Source organism: Felis catus, chromosome B3, assembly GCF_018350175.1.
Source record: "Felis catus isolate Fca126 chromosome B3, F.catus_Fca126_mat1.0, whole genome shotgun sequence".
NCBI classification, from domain to species: Eukaryota; Metazoa; Chordata; class Mammalia; order Carnivora; family Felidae; genus Felis; species Felis catus.
In genome coordinates this window covers 119,730,324-119,748,098 of record NC_058373.1, presented here as the reverse complement: position 1 = coordinate 119,748,098, position 17,775 = coordinate 119,730,324, and the positions used below count along the sequence as shown (strand labels likewise).

General features: G+C 45.8%; 1 protein-coding gene and 2 long non-coding RNA genes across 3 annotated transcripts in view; 1 reads left to right on the top strand and 2 right to left on the bottom strand.

Moving 5' to 3' along the window:
• LOC123386148 overlaps positions 1-4,635 on the bottom strand; it is a 15,910-nt gene extending 11,275 nt beyond the window's left edge. Inside the window, exons 1-2 of the long non-coding RNA XR_006599801.1 lie at positions 4,428-4,635; positions 227-390 (exon numbers count right to left, since the gene is read on the bottom strand). This is a non-coding gene — a long non-coding RNA (uncharacterized LOC123386148). The remainder of the gene's footprint in view (positions 1-226; positions 391-4,427) is intronic.
• PROX2 (prospero homeobox 2) lies at positions 1,974-10,740 on the top strand. Its single transcript, XM_003987877.4, has 4 exons — positions 1,974-3,445; positions 7,393-7,500; positions 8,526-8,720; positions 10,190-10,740. The coding sequence occupies exons 1-4, from the start codon at positions 2,123-2,125 to the stop codon at positions 10,373-10,375; spliced, it is 1,812 nt and encodes a 603-aa protein (XP_003987926.2). The 5' UTR covers positions 1,974-2,122; the 3' UTR covers positions 10,376-10,740.
• Positions 9,866-17,775, bottom strand: LOC123386149. The gene is made up of 2 exons (XR_006599802.1): positions 16,096-17,775; positions 9,866-10,275 (listed from the first exon to the last, which is right to left on the bottom strand). It is a non-coding gene; the product is annotated as an uncharacterized LOC123386149 (long non-coding RNA).

Sequence of the window (17,775 nt, the reverse complement as noted above, 5' to 3'; positions counted from 1 at the left end):
GCCAGGTCACGATCTCGCGGTCCGTGAGTTCGAGCCCCGCGTCAGGCTCTGGGCTGATGGCTCAGAGCCTGGAGCCTGTTTCCGATTCTGTGTCTCCCTCTCTCTCTGCCCCTGCCCCGTTCATGCTCTGTCTCTCTCTGTCCCAAAAATAAATAAACATTAAAAAAAAAAGAGAGAGAGAAGCAAAAGGATAGTGGGAATTTGTAGAGGAGAAACATGAATGTACCTCTTTGAGGAAAGGAAGCATCCCCTTGGCAGACAGAGGAGTCAGTCTCTTATACGGGTCTTTCCATCCGCAGGGAGGCAGCTGAAGTGTGGTTGCGTCAAAGGATTTGGAATCTCAGTAACGGAGAGCCACTCTGCGGCCTCGCTGACCCTTGGTTTCCTCATCTGTAAAATGGGAGAATTACACTGATTCTCAATGTTTATTTTTTTGGGGACAGAGAGAGACAGAGCATGAACGGGGGAGGGTCAGAGAGAGAGGGAGACACAGAATTGGAAACAGGCTCCAGGCTCTGAGCCACCAGCCCAGAGCCTGACGCGGGGCTCGAACTCACGGACCGCGAGATCGTGACCTGGCTGAAGTCGGACGCTTAACCGACTGCGCCACCCAGGCGCCCCCTGATTCTCAAGTTTGGTGTGAGGTGCAATGAGGTAACGTGTGAATGTTTTGTAAACTTGAAGGCCCTTAAACTTGCCATCTGAGGCCTCCTAAAGTACAGTGTATTTTGATACTTTGTGGGGGAAAAATAGCTTTAGGCAGCCTTTTCTAAACTAGCTGCCTCCTTCTTCCCACACCCTCATCCCAATTTACAACCCCTTATTGTGCTTTTTCTTCCTGGCAGATATCACGACGACCTGAAAATATACTTGTTCGTTCTCTCTCCCCCGGGGGAGACGGCCAGCTCCATGAGAGCGGGATTCTGCTGGTCTTGTCCTCCACCGTCGCTCCAAGGGCTCAGAAGACGGCCTGATGCACAGTAGGAGCTAAGGAAATAGTGGTTGAATGTGAGCAATGAATACCTGAGCTGATTCTTCCAGGAACCGGACAGTGCAGTGGTCAAACAGCTGGTTCTCAAACTTCGGTTTGCTTGTTTCAAATGCAGGTTCTCCCCTGCCCCCCAGGCTGGAGGGATTCTGATTTTGCAGGGCTGGTGAGGGCTACTGAATTTGCTATTTTTTTAAAAAAAATTTTTAACGTTTATTCATTTTTGAGAGACAGGGAGAGACAGAGCATGAGCAGGGGAGGGGCAGAGAGAGAGGGAGACACAGAATCCGAAGCAGCTCCAGGCTCCGAGCTGTCAGCACAGAGCCGGACGCGGGGCTCACACCCACGAGCCGTGAGATCATGACCTGAGCCGAAGTCGGATGCTCAACCGACTGAGCCACCCAGGCACCCCCTGAATTTGCTATTTTTAACAAGTGCCCTGGGTGATTCTGTTGTGGCAGGCACTAAGAAGGTTACTCTGAATCAGACAGACCTTGTTTTGACTCCAGCCCGCCACTGACTAGTTGTGTGACCTTCCGGAGGTAACTCAACCTCTCTGGGCCTATTTCCGTAAGTGAGAATGACAACATCCTCAGGGATTTGTGACGAGAATTAAATTAGGTCATAGATGTAAAGTTCTTGGCATAATGCCAGTTGTGCAGTTAGCTGCTGCTATTACCTTTATTATAATTCTATCATAATTATGCCCTAGCAAGACAATTCCTCCCTGAAGGATCCCTCTTGGGAATCTCCTCAGAGTAGGGTCCCACCCAGCAGCACAGTATCTCATGGGAGCTGGTGAGAGATCCAGAATCTCTGCCCCGGCCCCGACCTGCTAAACCTGGATCTTCATTTTAACAAGATCCCTGGGTTATTTGCGCACGCAAGTTTGAAGAGCACTGCTCAAAATCACATATACTGTTTTCTCCCTGTCTCTAATTCAGAGTCTACTCAGGTTTGTGAGTTCTGGCATATCAGAGTCTGAATCCTTGACAGCTGCTTCTCATCCTTCTGAGTGTGGAGGAGGAACCCCCAGCTCTCTCGAGGTACCCCTCTCGTGGAGGACGTCGGGAGAAAGAATTCCCTTACAGAGCCACAACCGACCTTCTGAGCAAGAGCCTTGTGAGCCAGGGGATGGATCCAAACTCTGGCCTGCTTTCTCCTCTGTCCCGGGCCTGTTCCCACCTGGCAGAACCCTGTATGGAAGGTGAAAGAAGCCCAGCCCCCCAAGAGCAAGGCGGAGACCCCCACTTTCCCTGGAGCCCTGTCCCCAGCTCTAGCTTTGCTGACCCTGACTGGTTTTGCGATGAGAACATCCAAGCAAAGAGGGCCAGAGTGGAGACCATTGTCCAAGGCATGTGCCTCTCTCTTAATGCTCTGGTGCCAGGCAATGCCCAAGCCAGGGACAGTCCGTATTGCCCAGAGAAGGCCCAGGAGCGGAAGAGGAAGCAGAGCCTTCCCACGCAGCAAGGCCCTCTGAAGCCAGGCCCTGTCGGAGACCATGGCAGCAGGAAAGGGGGCCCTCGGGTAAGAGAACAGCTCTATCAGCTGAAGCAACAGCTAAGGCATTTGCAAAAGCACATCTTGCAGGCTGCTGAGCCCAGGGACGCAGCTCAGGACCCAGGAGGCTCTGAGATGGACAAGGGCCCTCTAAGCGTAAAGCAGAGGAAGGGCTATGGATCTAGGCCCTGGGCTATGGACAGTGATCACCACCATCAGGGTTCCCGTGGGGACTTCTCCCGGAAAGAAAAACACAGAGCGTCTGAAGTCGAATACCAGTCTGAGGAGCCCAGGTTCCTTCCTTGTGGAGCACAGGATTTGCTGGAGACTCTGAGGAAAGAATTGACCGGGGCCGTGTCCCAAGCTGTGGACTCAGTATTACAAAAGGTACTCTTGGATCCACCGGGCCACCTGACCCAGCCGGGTAGAAGCCTCCGGGGGCTTATGCCAGAGGGTAGCAGTGAGCCCTCGCCTCCTGAGAGAGGTATCTGTAAAGATCTGTTTCCTTTTGCCACCTTGCCCAGGAGGGCCCAGCCACAGACTGGGGTCCTGTTGCGAAACTTATCATTGGCCACCCCTCTAGATCCTCCCAGGTACCCTGTCTCTTCAAGAATGATCCCCAGACCCTATCAGGGTCGGCCAGCAAACTGTCCTCTGACTGTGCCTTCCCACATCCAGGAAAATCAGATTCTTAGCCAGCTACTGAGTCAGGGACCCAGTGACCACTGGGATAGCAGTCTTCCCCAAGATTCATCTTCCCAAAGTCACTCCTCCCCAGGGTCTGCCCTGCGACCTTGGGGGGCAGTCAAATTGCGACCGTCGGTTCTGAGCCAACAGCAGCACCCCTTGCCCTTCACTTCCCCCGGTTTGGAAAGACTGCCCCTTCTTCCCTCGGTGAAGGTGGAACAGGGCGGCCTCCAGTGTGCCCCGGATGTGCTTCCATTTTCTTCAGTCCACATATCCTTTACTAGTAACTGAGGTTCTCAGTGCCACAGCTCAGAGAAATGGGAAATCCGGAAGATGAAGGGAGGTGGGGACAAATAACTCCATGGCGTTTAAATAGCTTTGCTTCCCTGGCGGCCTTCTTACTGCAGCTTCCAGGCCTTCCTTCCCTGGGGCTCATAGTTTTTAGGTTCTGAGAAAGTGGCAGCCACATTTTGGGATTTAAGGATGCTGGGAAGATTCATTTACTTTCTTCTGGGACACATTGGATCCTACCACTACTGACTCTTTCCTTTGGGTCTAAAAGAGTTTTGTTTTTAAACTCGGATGGGCTTCCAAAATATGGGTTTCCTTCTATGGAAGGAAAAACCCCGTAATTCGGTTGTCAGCGGCCTGTACAGCTAAACAGAGAGAGGGAATGACCTCATCTGAAGCATGGCTCCCCCAATCCCTTGGCTGCACAGGCAGAAAAGCCTGCATTGTCTAGGTAATTCCCAGGGAAGCTATGAGGGACTAGAAACTTCTGAGGCAGATGGAAAAGGGGATGCTTTCCTGAGGGACTAGACTCAAGAGGCAGCTGCAAGGGGTAAGAAGCCTTTAGTTTAAGGAACAGCTTCTAAGCTGCAGCTGAGAGAACCAGAGCTTGGGGGCTGGGCATGTAGAGGGAAGGGGGGCCCCTGAGGGGAGGACTGAGGGGCCCAGGCTGGGCTGTAGGCGTCTGGATCTTATTGCAAAAACTTTGCAACCCTTAGGCAGACTCCACTCTTTCAAATAGTGTTGCCCAGAGTAACCCTCCCTCAGGATATTAATAGTTGTTAAATTAAGAAGAAAGCAGCTTGGGTAAATAGTGGGTTATTTCTACCGGTTACTTAAATACTGGTTATTAAACACTGGTTATTTCTACTACGGGGTAGTTCGTGGGACTTCTTAGAGGCTTTAACATGCTGATGTCCTATGTGAAGCTCTAAGAGGAGAATGTATGCAGCCTCAGACTCACATGACCAAAGATCCTCTTCCAGCAAGCATCTCGTGGGAGTGAAGTTCCTGACGACGTTATTTTGGATGTTGCATTTTTAGCGAGCTGAGCTCAACACCGCTGCTTCTCATAAGCGGACTGTAATTCGGCCTCCAGAGGTCAACGCATCTGTGGAGCTGCATATCCAGGCGTGAACGGTTGTGTCCTCTTGGCAGAGGGCGATGGGGTGGGAGGGGGGGGTGGGGGTTGGTGGATTGTGTTAATGGCCGCAGGATGGGGTGGGACCAGCTCACTGCCACAAGAGGGTGGGCTCTTGTGTCCTAAATGCCACGAGCGCCCTCTGCCTGTCACGGGTGTTGGAAACACCCCTAATGCTTGGGCACCACTGCGTGCTTCCCAGGCAGGCCAGACCGACTATAAAACCAAGGCTAAGAACACCTCACCGGCCACTGCTGCCTCTTCAGGCAGTAGGAAATCTTCTTGGAGGTGTAGAGATTGCCAGGAAATCGCCCCGGCTGACAAAGGCTACCTGTCTGGGCCTTTGGTAAGAGGCCACTGGTTAAGACTCCCTGTTAAAGTCAGGCGGTTAAAGTCAGGCGGTGGCGGAAGAGCCTGAAGGACTCAGAGCCCAAAGATTCTCTGCTGTACTTCCCTTGGCAGGGGCATGCTGGTATTTCTGGGGGCACCTACTGCGTGCCTAGCCCCGCTCTGTAAAATGAGGAGTAGACTCAGAGTCTGGGGAGGCTGGGGAGGCCATCGACCGGGCCTGGCTGCATGGAAAGATTTGGGGCTCCCAGGCAGCTTCCTGGTTCCCCAACTGTCCCCTCATCCCTGTTGCCTATGTTCCAGCATTAGAGATGTGTTCCCGTCGGCCGGGAAAGCCACCGAGCGCCAGCACCCATTCATATTCCCACAACAACCCACGAGACAGGTAGGGCGGGAGTGATGAGACGGTAGGGGGCAGCGTTTGCTGCGCCCGTTCCCTGAGGTCAGCCAACAGTTCACAAGTGAGGGTCCACCGGCACTTAGCCACCATTCTGAAACTCGGAGCTCTGAACACCCCTGTGATTTCTCTCCCCTAAGGTGGATGGGAACATGTTTGGTGGCAAAACCCGACCTGCACCGGTTGGAGGCTATTTATAGACTATCCCACTTAGTGTAAACAGTCCTCCAATTTGCCGTGGCAATGTTAACGTATTGGATTGCAGACTGCTGCCACAGCCCCTGCTCTGGCCGTTAACTGATGTATGGTCTATGCACCATATTACCGTTGTAAAATAATCACTTCTGAAATCCGAACCCCATTTGGCCCGGCGTTTTGGATAAGAGGTTGTGGGCCTGTGTTACGTCACAATCCTCAAGCGGCCACTCTAGATCAGGTATCTGGGAGGCGGGGACAGAGAAGCAAACTAACTTGCCCAAGGTCACAAGACAGACACATGCAGAGCCGGGATTCAAACCCAAGCACAAGTTTTAACTACTATACTCACGTTTTAGAAACGAGGCCCGGAGAAGATAAGTGGCTTGCTCAAGATCACACAGCTAATAGGTGGCGAAATCAGTATCTGAAACTGGGTCTTTGGACTCTTAAATCCAGGATTCTTTCCACAGCATTTATAAGCCTTTAAGAAGGATAAGAAGTTGGTCCAGTGAGGCAAGGGCAGGGGTCTTCTGGGCAGCAGCCTGGATACCAGGGCCAGTTGTAACTGAAAATCAGTTGGTTCAGTCTCCTTTGGCTAAACTGGCATGTCCTACTGAGAAGCCTTAATCGTCCTAAAGGTACAGGTCTCCGACCTGAGCGCCAAGGTTACCCTGTATAATGCTTCTCACCCAGCCCCAGGACTGTCCCTGGGAATGCTATGTGTTCTCGTGCAAGAACCTTTATCTCCTTCCCATGCTGGTGCCAGGCAGTCACAACACAGCTCCCTTCTCTTGTTAGAGGGGAAGCAATCTGTTCTCAGAGTGACGTATGGGTTGGAATATCATTTCCATATTTCTGTACGGATTAAGGCTGACCATATAATCACTCATTCATTCCTTCATCCAACCAACATTTATTGAGCACCTACTATGTTCCTAGCACCGGGCTAGGCATGTGGAATACAAAGATGAAAAGATAAGGTCCTTGCCCTCAAGGAGCTCACAGTCTAAATGGGGAGACAAACATGCAGTAAAAATTCCAGGGAGGTCATTGCTACAACAGAGGTTTGTACAAAAAGCCTTGAGAGCCGAGGGTAAGGAAGGCCTCATTCAGCAAGGAAATATTTCACAGAGGAAGGGTGTCTGGGCTGAACTGGGAAGGGTGAGGGAAGCTCTGCCAGGCAAATGAGGAGCAGACACAGCCGAGAAGTTCAAGCTTCCTGAGCTGGAGCCAACTGTGCTCTTGTACTCAGGCAGGTTAGGTGTTCATTGGCTTAAACACTGCAAAGGGAGCTCTGAGAATAGAATGGGGACCATCTAGTGGGCTTGTCTCATTTTACAGATGAAGAAACTGACGCCCAGAAGGGGAATGAAATCTCTATGTGGGGCTTTGAAATCTGGGACAGACCTGCCATCTTTCCCCATCCTGTTCTGAAAGCACACACACAAAGTACAACAAACTGTATTTGATATCATGAAGGCTGTAGAACTTTCACACCTCAAAATGTTTTTTAAATTCTGCAAATTTACGGTACATATATGGTATTGAGCATCTGGAAAGCAAAAGCTTTTTTCTTAGTTTTTAAGTAAGCTCTAGGTCCAGTGTGGGACTTGAATTCACAACCCCAAGATCAAGAGTCACTGGTTTTACCGACTGATCCAGCCAGGCGCCCTAAGAAAGAGCTTATCTGATCAGACAGAAGAATGGAACTAATACACCATTCGCCCAGAAAAAATGAAACAAAAGAAAAAAAGAAACCGTCAGGAACAGGACAAGTCATTATTTGGATTAACTGATAAAAATCACGTGATAAAGCGGTGTTAGTTTTCCTTGACGCTGAGATAAATCCAGGAGGGTCTAAATCCTGGTCACTTGAAGAAGGCCAAACTCATGTTCTTCTTCACACGCTACCCCAGCTCCAACTTGCTGAAGGCTTATTTCCCTGATGTCCAGGTAAAGTCATTCTTCACCTCTGAAAGCCTCTGAAAAACTCCCAAGAGGGAATGGTTTTGCCCAGTGGGAGGCAAGTCCTAGGTCATCTTATGTGCACCTCAGGTCCCCTTCATGTTGCTGATGGGATCGGTACAATTTCCAGTTCTGGGCTGAGACTCTGTATGAATAACTTTGGGCCACAAAGGTTGGGTATCTGAATTTTAAGCTTTTGACCTGTAGATATACAAACCCATGGGGAGGAAGGGTGGAGGGGAGAGAGAAACATTAGTAAATGGCATTTTGGCCTAGTGTTTTATCTCTGCTGGGGAAGACTATGAAAAAGATAGAATACGTAAAAGGTTGGACATTGTCACATTTATATTCAAATTGCTGTATTTCAACACTGAATGAAGGTATGTAGACATCAAGCATGATGATAAGGAAAATCAAGCTCTGACAGCTGGAACCAGACTATGCCTGTTCCCTTACCCTGGGTGTTGGGAGAGGGCAGCTAATACTTTGAATCTACTTCTTTGTGTTTTCCAGATCTTTCCCTCATATTCGGTTGCTTGGTTGACTCCTGCACCAAGCTCTGATTTCGATTCATTCTGCAACTCCAAGGTTGCAATGGCCTGCTCTCTGCTCTATGCCCTTATCCCTTCCTTTTGCCCTTGACTCGGCAGAGAGCTCTGGGGCTGCTGTGCCACCTGCCCAGGTGCAGCAGAAGCTGGTACCACACTGGCTTTGACCCGAAACCCTCCCAAAGTCACAGTAGACACCATGGAAATCTTTTCATGGGTAAAAAAGTCATAAATATAGTACATCAAAACAGTATTTTCTAATCGGCATTATAGCTAATTCGGATTTTTCTGTGTACAAGTGAAAAGGCTAGGAAAACGGCTGTGACTTCTCTTTTTAAAGAAAGCCCTTTCTCATGGTGGCTGAAGCCATCCTTATTAAGCCCTATGTTGAAATGGAGGCGAGAGTTCTGGCTCTGAGCACCTCATGGCAAACATCCGACCTGATGGGCCCTGTTGTTTGTACAGTTCAACCGCTGCATTACCTCCCAGATGATCAAGTGGTTCAGCAACTTTCGTGAGTTTTATTACATCCAAATGGAAAAATTTGCCCGGCAAGCGATTTCAGATGGTGTCACAAATCCCAAAACGCTGGTGGTACTCCGAGACTCAGAACTTTTTCGAGCTCTCAATATGCACTATAACAAAGGAAATGACTTTGAGGTAAGGAAAATCAAGCTCTGACAGTTGGAACCAGACTATGGGTCCCTTGAGGTCTGATGAGTGCCTTCCCTTTGTGATTGAGTTTTCGAGAAGACCTCCTTCCGTGTCTGTCCGCAAATCACCGAGAGCCAGGGCAGCCTAGGGCCAATCTCTGTATCACCCACACAGATGAGATTCAACATCTTTTAGGCAACAGGTAGATATCACAAGCTGAATGTACAGCCAGTTTTCATCTGAAACGGAAGCAGAAGCCAGCCAGGTGTTGTGCCATTTGAGAGTTAATACTCTGTAATTACAACTGGCCGTAACTTGCGGAACTTCTCCCCGCAGTGTCAGGAGGCATCCGACTACACGCTACGCTGTTGCCGCGCCCAGACTTGGCCTCCGTTATCTTTACGACAATTTTTGTTCATTTCATCATTTCGTTCTTTATTCTCACTTGATCAGTTTTATTTGTGGGCCTTTCACGACAAGTCACCTCAGATCCTCTCTCTCTCTCTGGAAATAATGAATAAGCAGTACTCCAGCTTCTGGGTCCTTTGGGGACCTCTGTGAAGGCACACTGGTGGCACCTTAGAGGGTAAGGTGTAAAGGGTGAGCAAGTGGCCTAGATGTCACCGGTGAGTACTCCTAATCTAGACACGCATTTCCTTGTGTCCTTGTGTGCGGAGAACAGCTCTGCTGGGGGGGCATTCTGTTCTGCAGGTCACGGACCACCCTTCCCTCGCCTTACCCCTCTCACGTGACTCTGATACTTCCAACAAAGGGGAAGAATGCTGGTATTCACCAGACGTTCTGTCAGAACCTGAGCCTCCTTTCTGAGGCTCGTGGGGTCAGGGTGTGTGGACAGGGTGGTGCTGCCACATCTTTGCGTGTGGGGTGGCCATCTGGCATGCGGTGGTGGCAAGCCCTGGGCCAGACCGGGTTTGGAGGACTTGCGGGACTCCCCGTCATTTACGATGCCAGTCTGTGTCAGGGCCTGGAACATACTGAGTCCCCCTCAACCTGGTGCTTGACTTGGGAGGCAGGAATGGTTCCAAGTCTTTTGGATCCAACCCCAAAGGATGGTGGGATGAGGAAAACAGTTGTCAACTTGGGCGCATGCCTTTCCACATTAGGCACTAAGGAAGAGAATACTAAAAACCTGCATTGAACCACAGATTTAATTTCGATCAGAGTCCGTTTCTCATTTACTGAAAACGCACCATTAGTAGAATCAGCTTCTCCTCCATAAGGAGTGTCACTAATATGCTTTTTCCCAGGGCTGTCTCATGGGTACCATCGTTTTAAAGTTTGTATTTGATGAGAGAGCAGGGGATTCTGAGGGCTGCAGAAGTCGAGGGCCGGGAGAGCAGGGATGCTCTTATCAGCCCACCACCCCCAGGAACAGGCAGCACTGCGATCTGCATGGTGTCGGTGCTTCAGAGCCTCATGTCTTTTCTTTCTTGTGGGTCTCTTTGGGAATGCAGGTCCCGGATTGCTTCTTGGAAATCGCCAGCTTGACGTTACAGGAGTTCTTCAGGGCTGTCTCCGCAGGGAAAGACTCAGATCCTTCCTGGAAGAAACCCATTTATAAAATTATTTCGAAACTGGACAGTGACATCCCAGAGATATTCAAATCTTCCAGCTACCCCCAGGAGCTGTTTCGGAATTAAGATCTCACAAAGTGAGGTGCAACTGATCAGGTCTTCCTGGGTTTGTCTTAAATGGCAGTCAGTACAGCTGTAGTCATATAAAAAGGGCATAGGGAGATTCCCCCCCCCCCCAACATAGGCACTAGTACCATTTCTGATCATTTATTTCCCTTTTCAGAATCATCAGAGGTTTAATCTCAACTATAAAATATATCAACCACATGTAACGGCATGTTGGTAGCATACTGTAAAAGGAACACAACAGTTTGGAAGCAGAACTTAAATCTCCACTTCACTGTTTCTGGGTGTTGTGACCCTGGGAACTTGCTGGGATCACTGCGTCTGTAAAACCAGATTGTGAGGATTAAAAGATAGTAAGTCCCGAAGTACTCTGTGAAATGTTACTCACTACACAAAGGCTAGTGTTTCCCCCAACTTGGCTTTCAGATAAAGTTACCTTTTGTGGGGTTTTTACAGATTGCTGGTTTTAGTTACCTATTTATCGAGCTCCACTTGTTTGCTAGACACTTTCAAATACATTAGCTTTAAGCTTTTCACCCTGAAAAGTAGATATTAGCTTCATTTGAAAAACAACCACACCCAAGCTTTGGAGCTGTGAGGTAACTTGCCAAAGTAGAAGGTAGGGCATTTGGGGTGGCGGGGATGGTCAGGAGTATGGAGGAACCCAAGCCCTTCCGAAGCCAGACTGCATGCTGGACCACCTCATGCTGCTCTGTGATTGCAAACAGACTACCATGGCCAGGAAGTATCCAGCACTGCTGGGACGCTGTCATCTGACAAGCCCTGCCTAGCACTCAGGAGTGCTTCATCACCCAGGATTTCCAGGCGCATTCCAGCATGCCCAACGCAAACTTTCTGTAGGACGTGAGTGTTGCTGTTCATTCATTCATCTGCTGGGAGTTTATCAGCAGGACAGCCCAACTAGTCTCTAGCTGACTGATGCAACTGATGCCCAGCCTCTTACGTGCAGAAGAAACTGAACTTCAGACTTGGAAGCTTAGAAAGGGCCTTAGGAGATATCTGGCCCACCCAGCTTAAATTAGGAAGGAGGGAACTGAGGTCCAGATAGGAGATCTGCACAGCCTGTGCATAGTCTCACAGACAATGAATGGCATAAATCGGGGTGAAACACAGCATCACACACAGAAACAGAAATTCTCTCACTCCATAAGGAAAGTACAGGCCATGGTCAATCTTTCACAGACTCAGGAGTTCATGAAATCAATGCCCCCCCCCCCCCACTGGCCCAATACAAATTGTGACGCACTCTGAGTATACAGGCGAGACATGTGCAAAGCTGAGCAACTGCATCTGTCCTGTGAGCTAGTCAGAGCCAAGTCTTTGTAAAGGTGTGTGAGCTGGGGTGGGGTGTCCTCCAGAGTTCAGGCTCTGTCATTCCGAATAAGGGATGTCTGTGACTTCATTAGCTTCCTTGTTTCCCATCTACATAAAACAAGTTTCTATATTCAACTACCCCACTTCCTTGACTTTTTAGGTGGGCTGGATCAGAGGAGATAAAATCCCTCAACTATTGCTAGATGTATCAACAAAAAAAGGTACGAATAAAGAACTTTCTTTTGAATTTTCCCTTACTTCAAACAGCTGAGAGGAAAAACAAAACAGATGTACTCAGCCCAAACTAATCTTCAGGTTGCTTTAAGGTTATTTGTAAGTGCCCTTTGATATATCCAGTTGCACTCAGATGATCTTTGCCATATTTTCTCCCAGAATTTTCCCGTCAAAAATGAAGGAATCTGCCAAATTTAAGTTTTAAGAGTAGGCAAGCACGGAGTATCTTGAGCAAGAACAGTTATCTGTGTTTGGAGACGGCAGAAGAACCCACTTCAATAACTATTGACATTCATGAGAAACAATTCCAAGTTCACATGATTGTCCGATATGGAGCTGCCATTTTCTGTCCCAAACCTGAAATTCATTAGCGTATGTTTTAAAGATTTAGCCACGCCACATCCAGGGCAGCGAACCTTGTCCCAGGGACCAATTAGATGAAATGTACATGCTCAAATTGAAAACATTTGTGTACTACAGTCCTTCCAGAAGTGTTCTCTAACCACTGACCTAAACACAGAAGAATGTATAAATATACATGCCTGCCAACATAAGAATTCTATCTTTGTTATGTTTTTCTGTTTCTACCAAGTATCTCTCTTTCTCTGTTGGGAACACATTCTGAGCCGGTTATTAAGTTCTTTTAGCTGTCATAACATTGCTAAAGATCTGGCCACTCTTTCCATTAAGGTATATGTGGGTACTGTTCTCTCCCAAATTAGACATTTTCAGAGTCTTTCAATGGTAGACATATTTTTATGTCTAATGATCTAGTCTAATTTCATGGGTAGACAGTAGGACCTGGACTGTGGTTTATGATTTTGGCACCACTGGGGAGTTAATGCCCTATTAATGATTAAAAGTAGGCAGTTAGTTGGCATTGCATGCAGGAAAAGGTTCACTAGGAACCCTATTTCAAACATGGCTTCAAAGAGGTACACCCAGCTCCAAACCAGATTTGCACAGTGAGGAGGACAAAGGCACCACCCAGGCATATTGATGATGCCTGAACTGTTTCCTTTGCATCCAAGGAAGAGCAAAGCATACGGGGTGGAGGTAACAAAGCAATCTTTAATAAGGTTCTGCACCTCAGCCCCATTACTACATGGAGATCTATAGGTCTTTGTTTTCAGTAACAAAATACAGAATCATCAGGAAAAAAAATCTAAAACAAGACATCTATCGTATAACTTTTACATATGCCTTTAGAAAATATTTTTTAAGTTTACTCCTTTTGAGAGAGAGTGAGAGAGAGGGGGGGAGGGACAGAGAGAGAGGGAAAGAGAATCCCAAGCAGGCTCTGTGCTCAGTGGGGAGCCTGACATAGGGCTCGATCTCACAAACCTGAGCTGCAACCAAGAGTTGGACACTTGACTGTGCTACCCAGGCGCTGCTAGAAAATTTTTTTTTAAAAATCCTTATAAAAGTAGCTAAAATTTTGGTAAGCAGTTTCCTGGATGATATAATCTAAATTTTCATAATCTTTGATTCTGATTCTTTTCTTTGTATTTTCAACTTTTTGCTCTGTAAAGTAGATCAAGTTTTATGATGTATGCATTCAGAACAAAATAGAAATTTAAAGAAACTTTTGATGTTTTCTATACAAACTCTATTATGCATTTGCATAGATTTCACATAATGCAAGTTGATTTTCTCAGGACTGAGAAATAAAAAACAATAATGAGGGAGTTATGGGTAAGAGAGGGATGAAGAACGCGTTGGCTAAAGTAAGTTATAGTTCTACCAGGCTGGTGATTCAATTATGCACACTTGAATTTGAGAACTGCTCTACAACTCTTAACAATTGCTTCAGGACTTGAGGCTCTGGAGGGAAAACATAAGCTTGTGAAAATATAACAAATGTAACACTTCTTATGAAAGTATAAAGACATTCTTGGCCAGATTTAAGTACATATAACACACACTGTAAGGAATGAGCTCTGATTACCTATTTGAGAGTATTAATAATGCATACTGTATCTTGGAGGTAGATCACGGTACCTATGATTGAAAAATATGTTATTAAGTGCTCACCTGTAGAAAAAGAGAATTCATGAGCAGTGTATTTTTCAGGGGTATACAAGTCCTATTGAAGTAATTCTCTCAGACTATACAAAGCTAAGTATGCAGGAGTTGAATACTCAGTCATACTAAAAAGAAAACCCTCAAGCTCCTAGATGTTAGCCTCTAGAGGAAGACGGGAATATCTGAGGAAATGTCGAGGGCAGGTTGAGACAATGAAAACAGTAGAGGAACATCCACCCCAAGCCTCACCAGTTCACACATCCACCTACTCACTGAAGAATCTGCTCCTCCTTCACCAAGAGTCTTTCAGGTCGTTTGGTTTCTTACAATCTCACCCCTTGATGCTCACAGATTTGTTTTGCTATTTCCAAATTCTCCAGTCACCCCTCAAACATGCATTAGGTCCTAGTCTTCCCTTTGAACCCCCCATCCCCTCCATTTACTGATTTCTGTGGCTCAGACTCCTATTCCTTTATAACAGCTTCTGGTCTGGAAATTTAGCTTTGGGCAAGAATGTTGTCTGTACCCTAACCTTTTCCCTACCTGATCCTCAGGTATCTAATCTGCTGCCCCACTCCTACCCTCACTTCCCTCTTAACCAATAGCTTCCTTAAGAAGAGACTTCAGTAAGGTGCATGAGCCTTGGAGCGTGGTTTCATCCTGGCTCAAGCACCTACCAGCTATGGACCTCCGCAAGTTACTCTCTCCGCCTCAGCTTTCCCATCTGTAAAATAGAGATAAAATAGTAACCTACCTCACAGCACTGTTCTAAGGTTTAGGTAAAATAATACATGTTTAGGTAAAATAATACAGCACATTCCTAGTGCATGTTATGTTACTACACAGCAGTCATGAACTGTTAGCAAAGTCATGAGTTTGTACTGCTCCACAGCTGAAAAAGAAGTCTTAGCTTAAGAATGGCATGGATGTGTGACATTATAGATGTAAAACATACTCTGAATTTTGTTTTTACTATAACCATGAAGTAAAATGCACTAATACCTGTGATGACAACATAGAACTTAGCTTCAAATTGAGATGTTAACGGTTTCTGAGAGGTAAAGAAAGTCCAGCTAAAAAAAAAAAAAGCCTTGTGCTATAAAGTCTCTATGCATTCCCTCATTTACTCTTTATAACAATACTCCTATGTTGACGCATTTACTTGGCACATGACATGACTACTATTGCTATTTGCTAGCTGGTTACCAAAGACATTGACCTGCTTTTGTCTTTTACAGGCCAATACATTGCAGTCTGACACCCTCCTAACTATAAGCTTAGTGACTAAGACATTATTTCTAAAACTATACAACTTGCCATCTTTCACAAATGTTTTTGGGGGATGTCTCAATGTCCACTGAATAGACTGTTTGGCTTGAATATTTTCTTAACTCCTGCACAGTTGTTCAAAACGTCCTTGTTATTCCACTCCTTAGAAGATTAGATGGGTGTGTAGGGGAAGCACATACTGACACAACCTTGGTTTTCCTCTCCTAACATTTAAAATCTATATTCAGGAGCACATTTCTATAAAGATAAGCTTACTTTTTTATTGCAAGTAATCTGGCCTCTTTTCTGTTTTTCATTTTATCGTCATTAATGATGATCTTCCTCCTCTGCTCTTTCATGAATGTGGGATTTGTGATTATCTTTTTCAGAATATTTAAGGCTCTTAATGTTTTTTGGCTACTCTGTTCCCAAATAAATTGACTTTTTCAAATCCAGTGTTAGGAGACAATGCTTTGCTGAAGTCTTACTCTTTTAAATCCCTAAGACCCTAAGACTCCTAAGACAGTTACATCTAGTGGGATGTATTCTTTTTATAAACACCCCAAAGCTGCTTTTGCCAAATTACTATCTTGATGTTTAGACATTTCACTTCTCATCACATATCTCATTACTTCATCAGAGCTGAGCTTGCTGGATCCACCAGAGTTTTCCAACCAACCCACTCTAGAACTCTTCTCTCCTCTAGAACTCTTGCTAAAAATAATGTCAGAAATAAGAGTTTCCAAGAAAGACTGGGTTGCAGGTGTTAGAACAAACCACGCATGCAAACGTTTTTGCTAGACTATAGATTTATCAGCAAATCCTGGGAACAAAAAGTTTAATGACACTGAACTTACATTCCTAAGCACCTTAGTTTTGATATACTAGGTGCAGAGACAATTAAAATCCTCACGCCATGTAAATAGTAGACAGGATTATGTATCCTTAAGTTCTGGAGACAGCAATTACCTATAAAACATAAGTGAGGCGGATTTTAATATGTTGACAATGCTTAGAAGGTGCTATTAAGTGACTTTCCATTTCTTTATTGTAGAATCATACCTATTCACTTCAAACATACCAGGGCATTTCTCTGGGGGATCGACAGTCTTCTGTTTCAGGAACTAGAAAGTTGCACCATTTATTGAACAAGTCTCAAATGTTCTAAAACTTGGCAGAAGAGGAACTTTTCTAGGATTGAGTCCATTGTTGTTATGCCAGAATTGGTGGGCTTGCCCCCAAAATAAAGACCACTAACAGATTTTATGTTTTGGGGTATAAATTTACCATTTCACTTCCTTCACATAAAGTGACCATGATTTTCTTCCTCAAAACATAGTCCTTGAGAAACACACCTTTAATGATGATCACATAAAAAAAAAGTCACTTTATGTTGCAAAAGCTATGCTACCTATCCCCACAAAGCAGCAGTCCCCCCAAGTAAAAAGTCCTGAACTCAAGCTGGTGGGACCACAAGCAAAGTGACTCATTCTGAATCCCTTTACAGTTCTTCAAACCCTACGTGGAACACTGTATCTTGATCACAGTGGTGTTACATGAAACTATACAGGATGACATTGCATAGAACCACACAGATGCACACACACACACACACGCATACACGAGTGTTTGTAAATCAGAATAAGCTCTGTGGAGTATTCCAATGTCAATTTCTCGGTTCTGAGACATAACTCTATATGACATTACCATAGGGGAAGACTTGGTGAAGGATGCATAAGGAATTCCCTGCACATTTTTTTTTTTTGCAATTTCCTATGAATCTATAATTATTTTAAAATACAAATTTAAGACAAAACCCACACAGCCCATGTAGAATCAATGTTTGACAGAGTTCTATTGAAGAACTGATGTCCCCTAAGCAAGAAGCAAACAGAAGTCCACACCACCATGAATGAGAGTGCTTCCATAAGGACACTTAAAACCACAACTAATTATCTCAATACCAAAGCAGGTCACTTTAATAAGGTACCTTCTAGCTTTGTGATTAAATATCAATTTTCATCTTGTTAGGCTTGTTTGGTTCTGTTCTGCATACACAGATAATGAGAACTAGCAGTTAATTCTGCTCTCTTTGTAATCAGAAGAGTCATAGAAAAATAGCCTCTCCCTTCTGCCCTCTGCACTTGTCTTCTCCCATCTGTGACTTCCTCTACAAATCAAAATTCTCCTCAGAACTTTCCAGTTTAAATAACATTGTACCACAACTCATTTCTATTGTTAGGAACCTTCACCACAACTGGGAAGGTTGTGGCTTGTTTTCAGGCCCAGGGGCACATACGTGTTTCACATTAAAAGACATTTTAAAATCTTGGCTTTATTTGCTCCCAATAAGTCAGATTCTCCCTGTGCCTAGACTGTTCCTTATCTGTCAAGCACCTTTGGAAACTGCATTAACTCTTTGAGGCTTATGGATTTTATTTTGCATTTAAGAAGTTTTATTGATTATTATTGCTATTGGGGCACCTGGGTGGCTCAGTCGGTTAAGTATCCGACTCTTGATTTTGGCTCAGGTCATG

Coding starts and splice junctions, on each gene's coding strand:
- PROX2 (XM_003987877.4), top strand. CDS start 2,123: ATGGATCCAAACTCTGGCCTGCTTTCTCCTCTGTCCCGGGCCTGTTCC. Junction 3,446..7,392: donor TTCCATTTTCTTCAGTCCAC/ATATCCTTTACT, acceptor ACGCTGAGATAA/ATCCAGGAGGGTCTAAATCC. Junction 7,501..8,525: donor CTTATTTCCCTGATGTCCAG/GTAAAGTCATTC, acceptor TTGTTTGTACAG/TTCAACCGCTGCATTACCTC.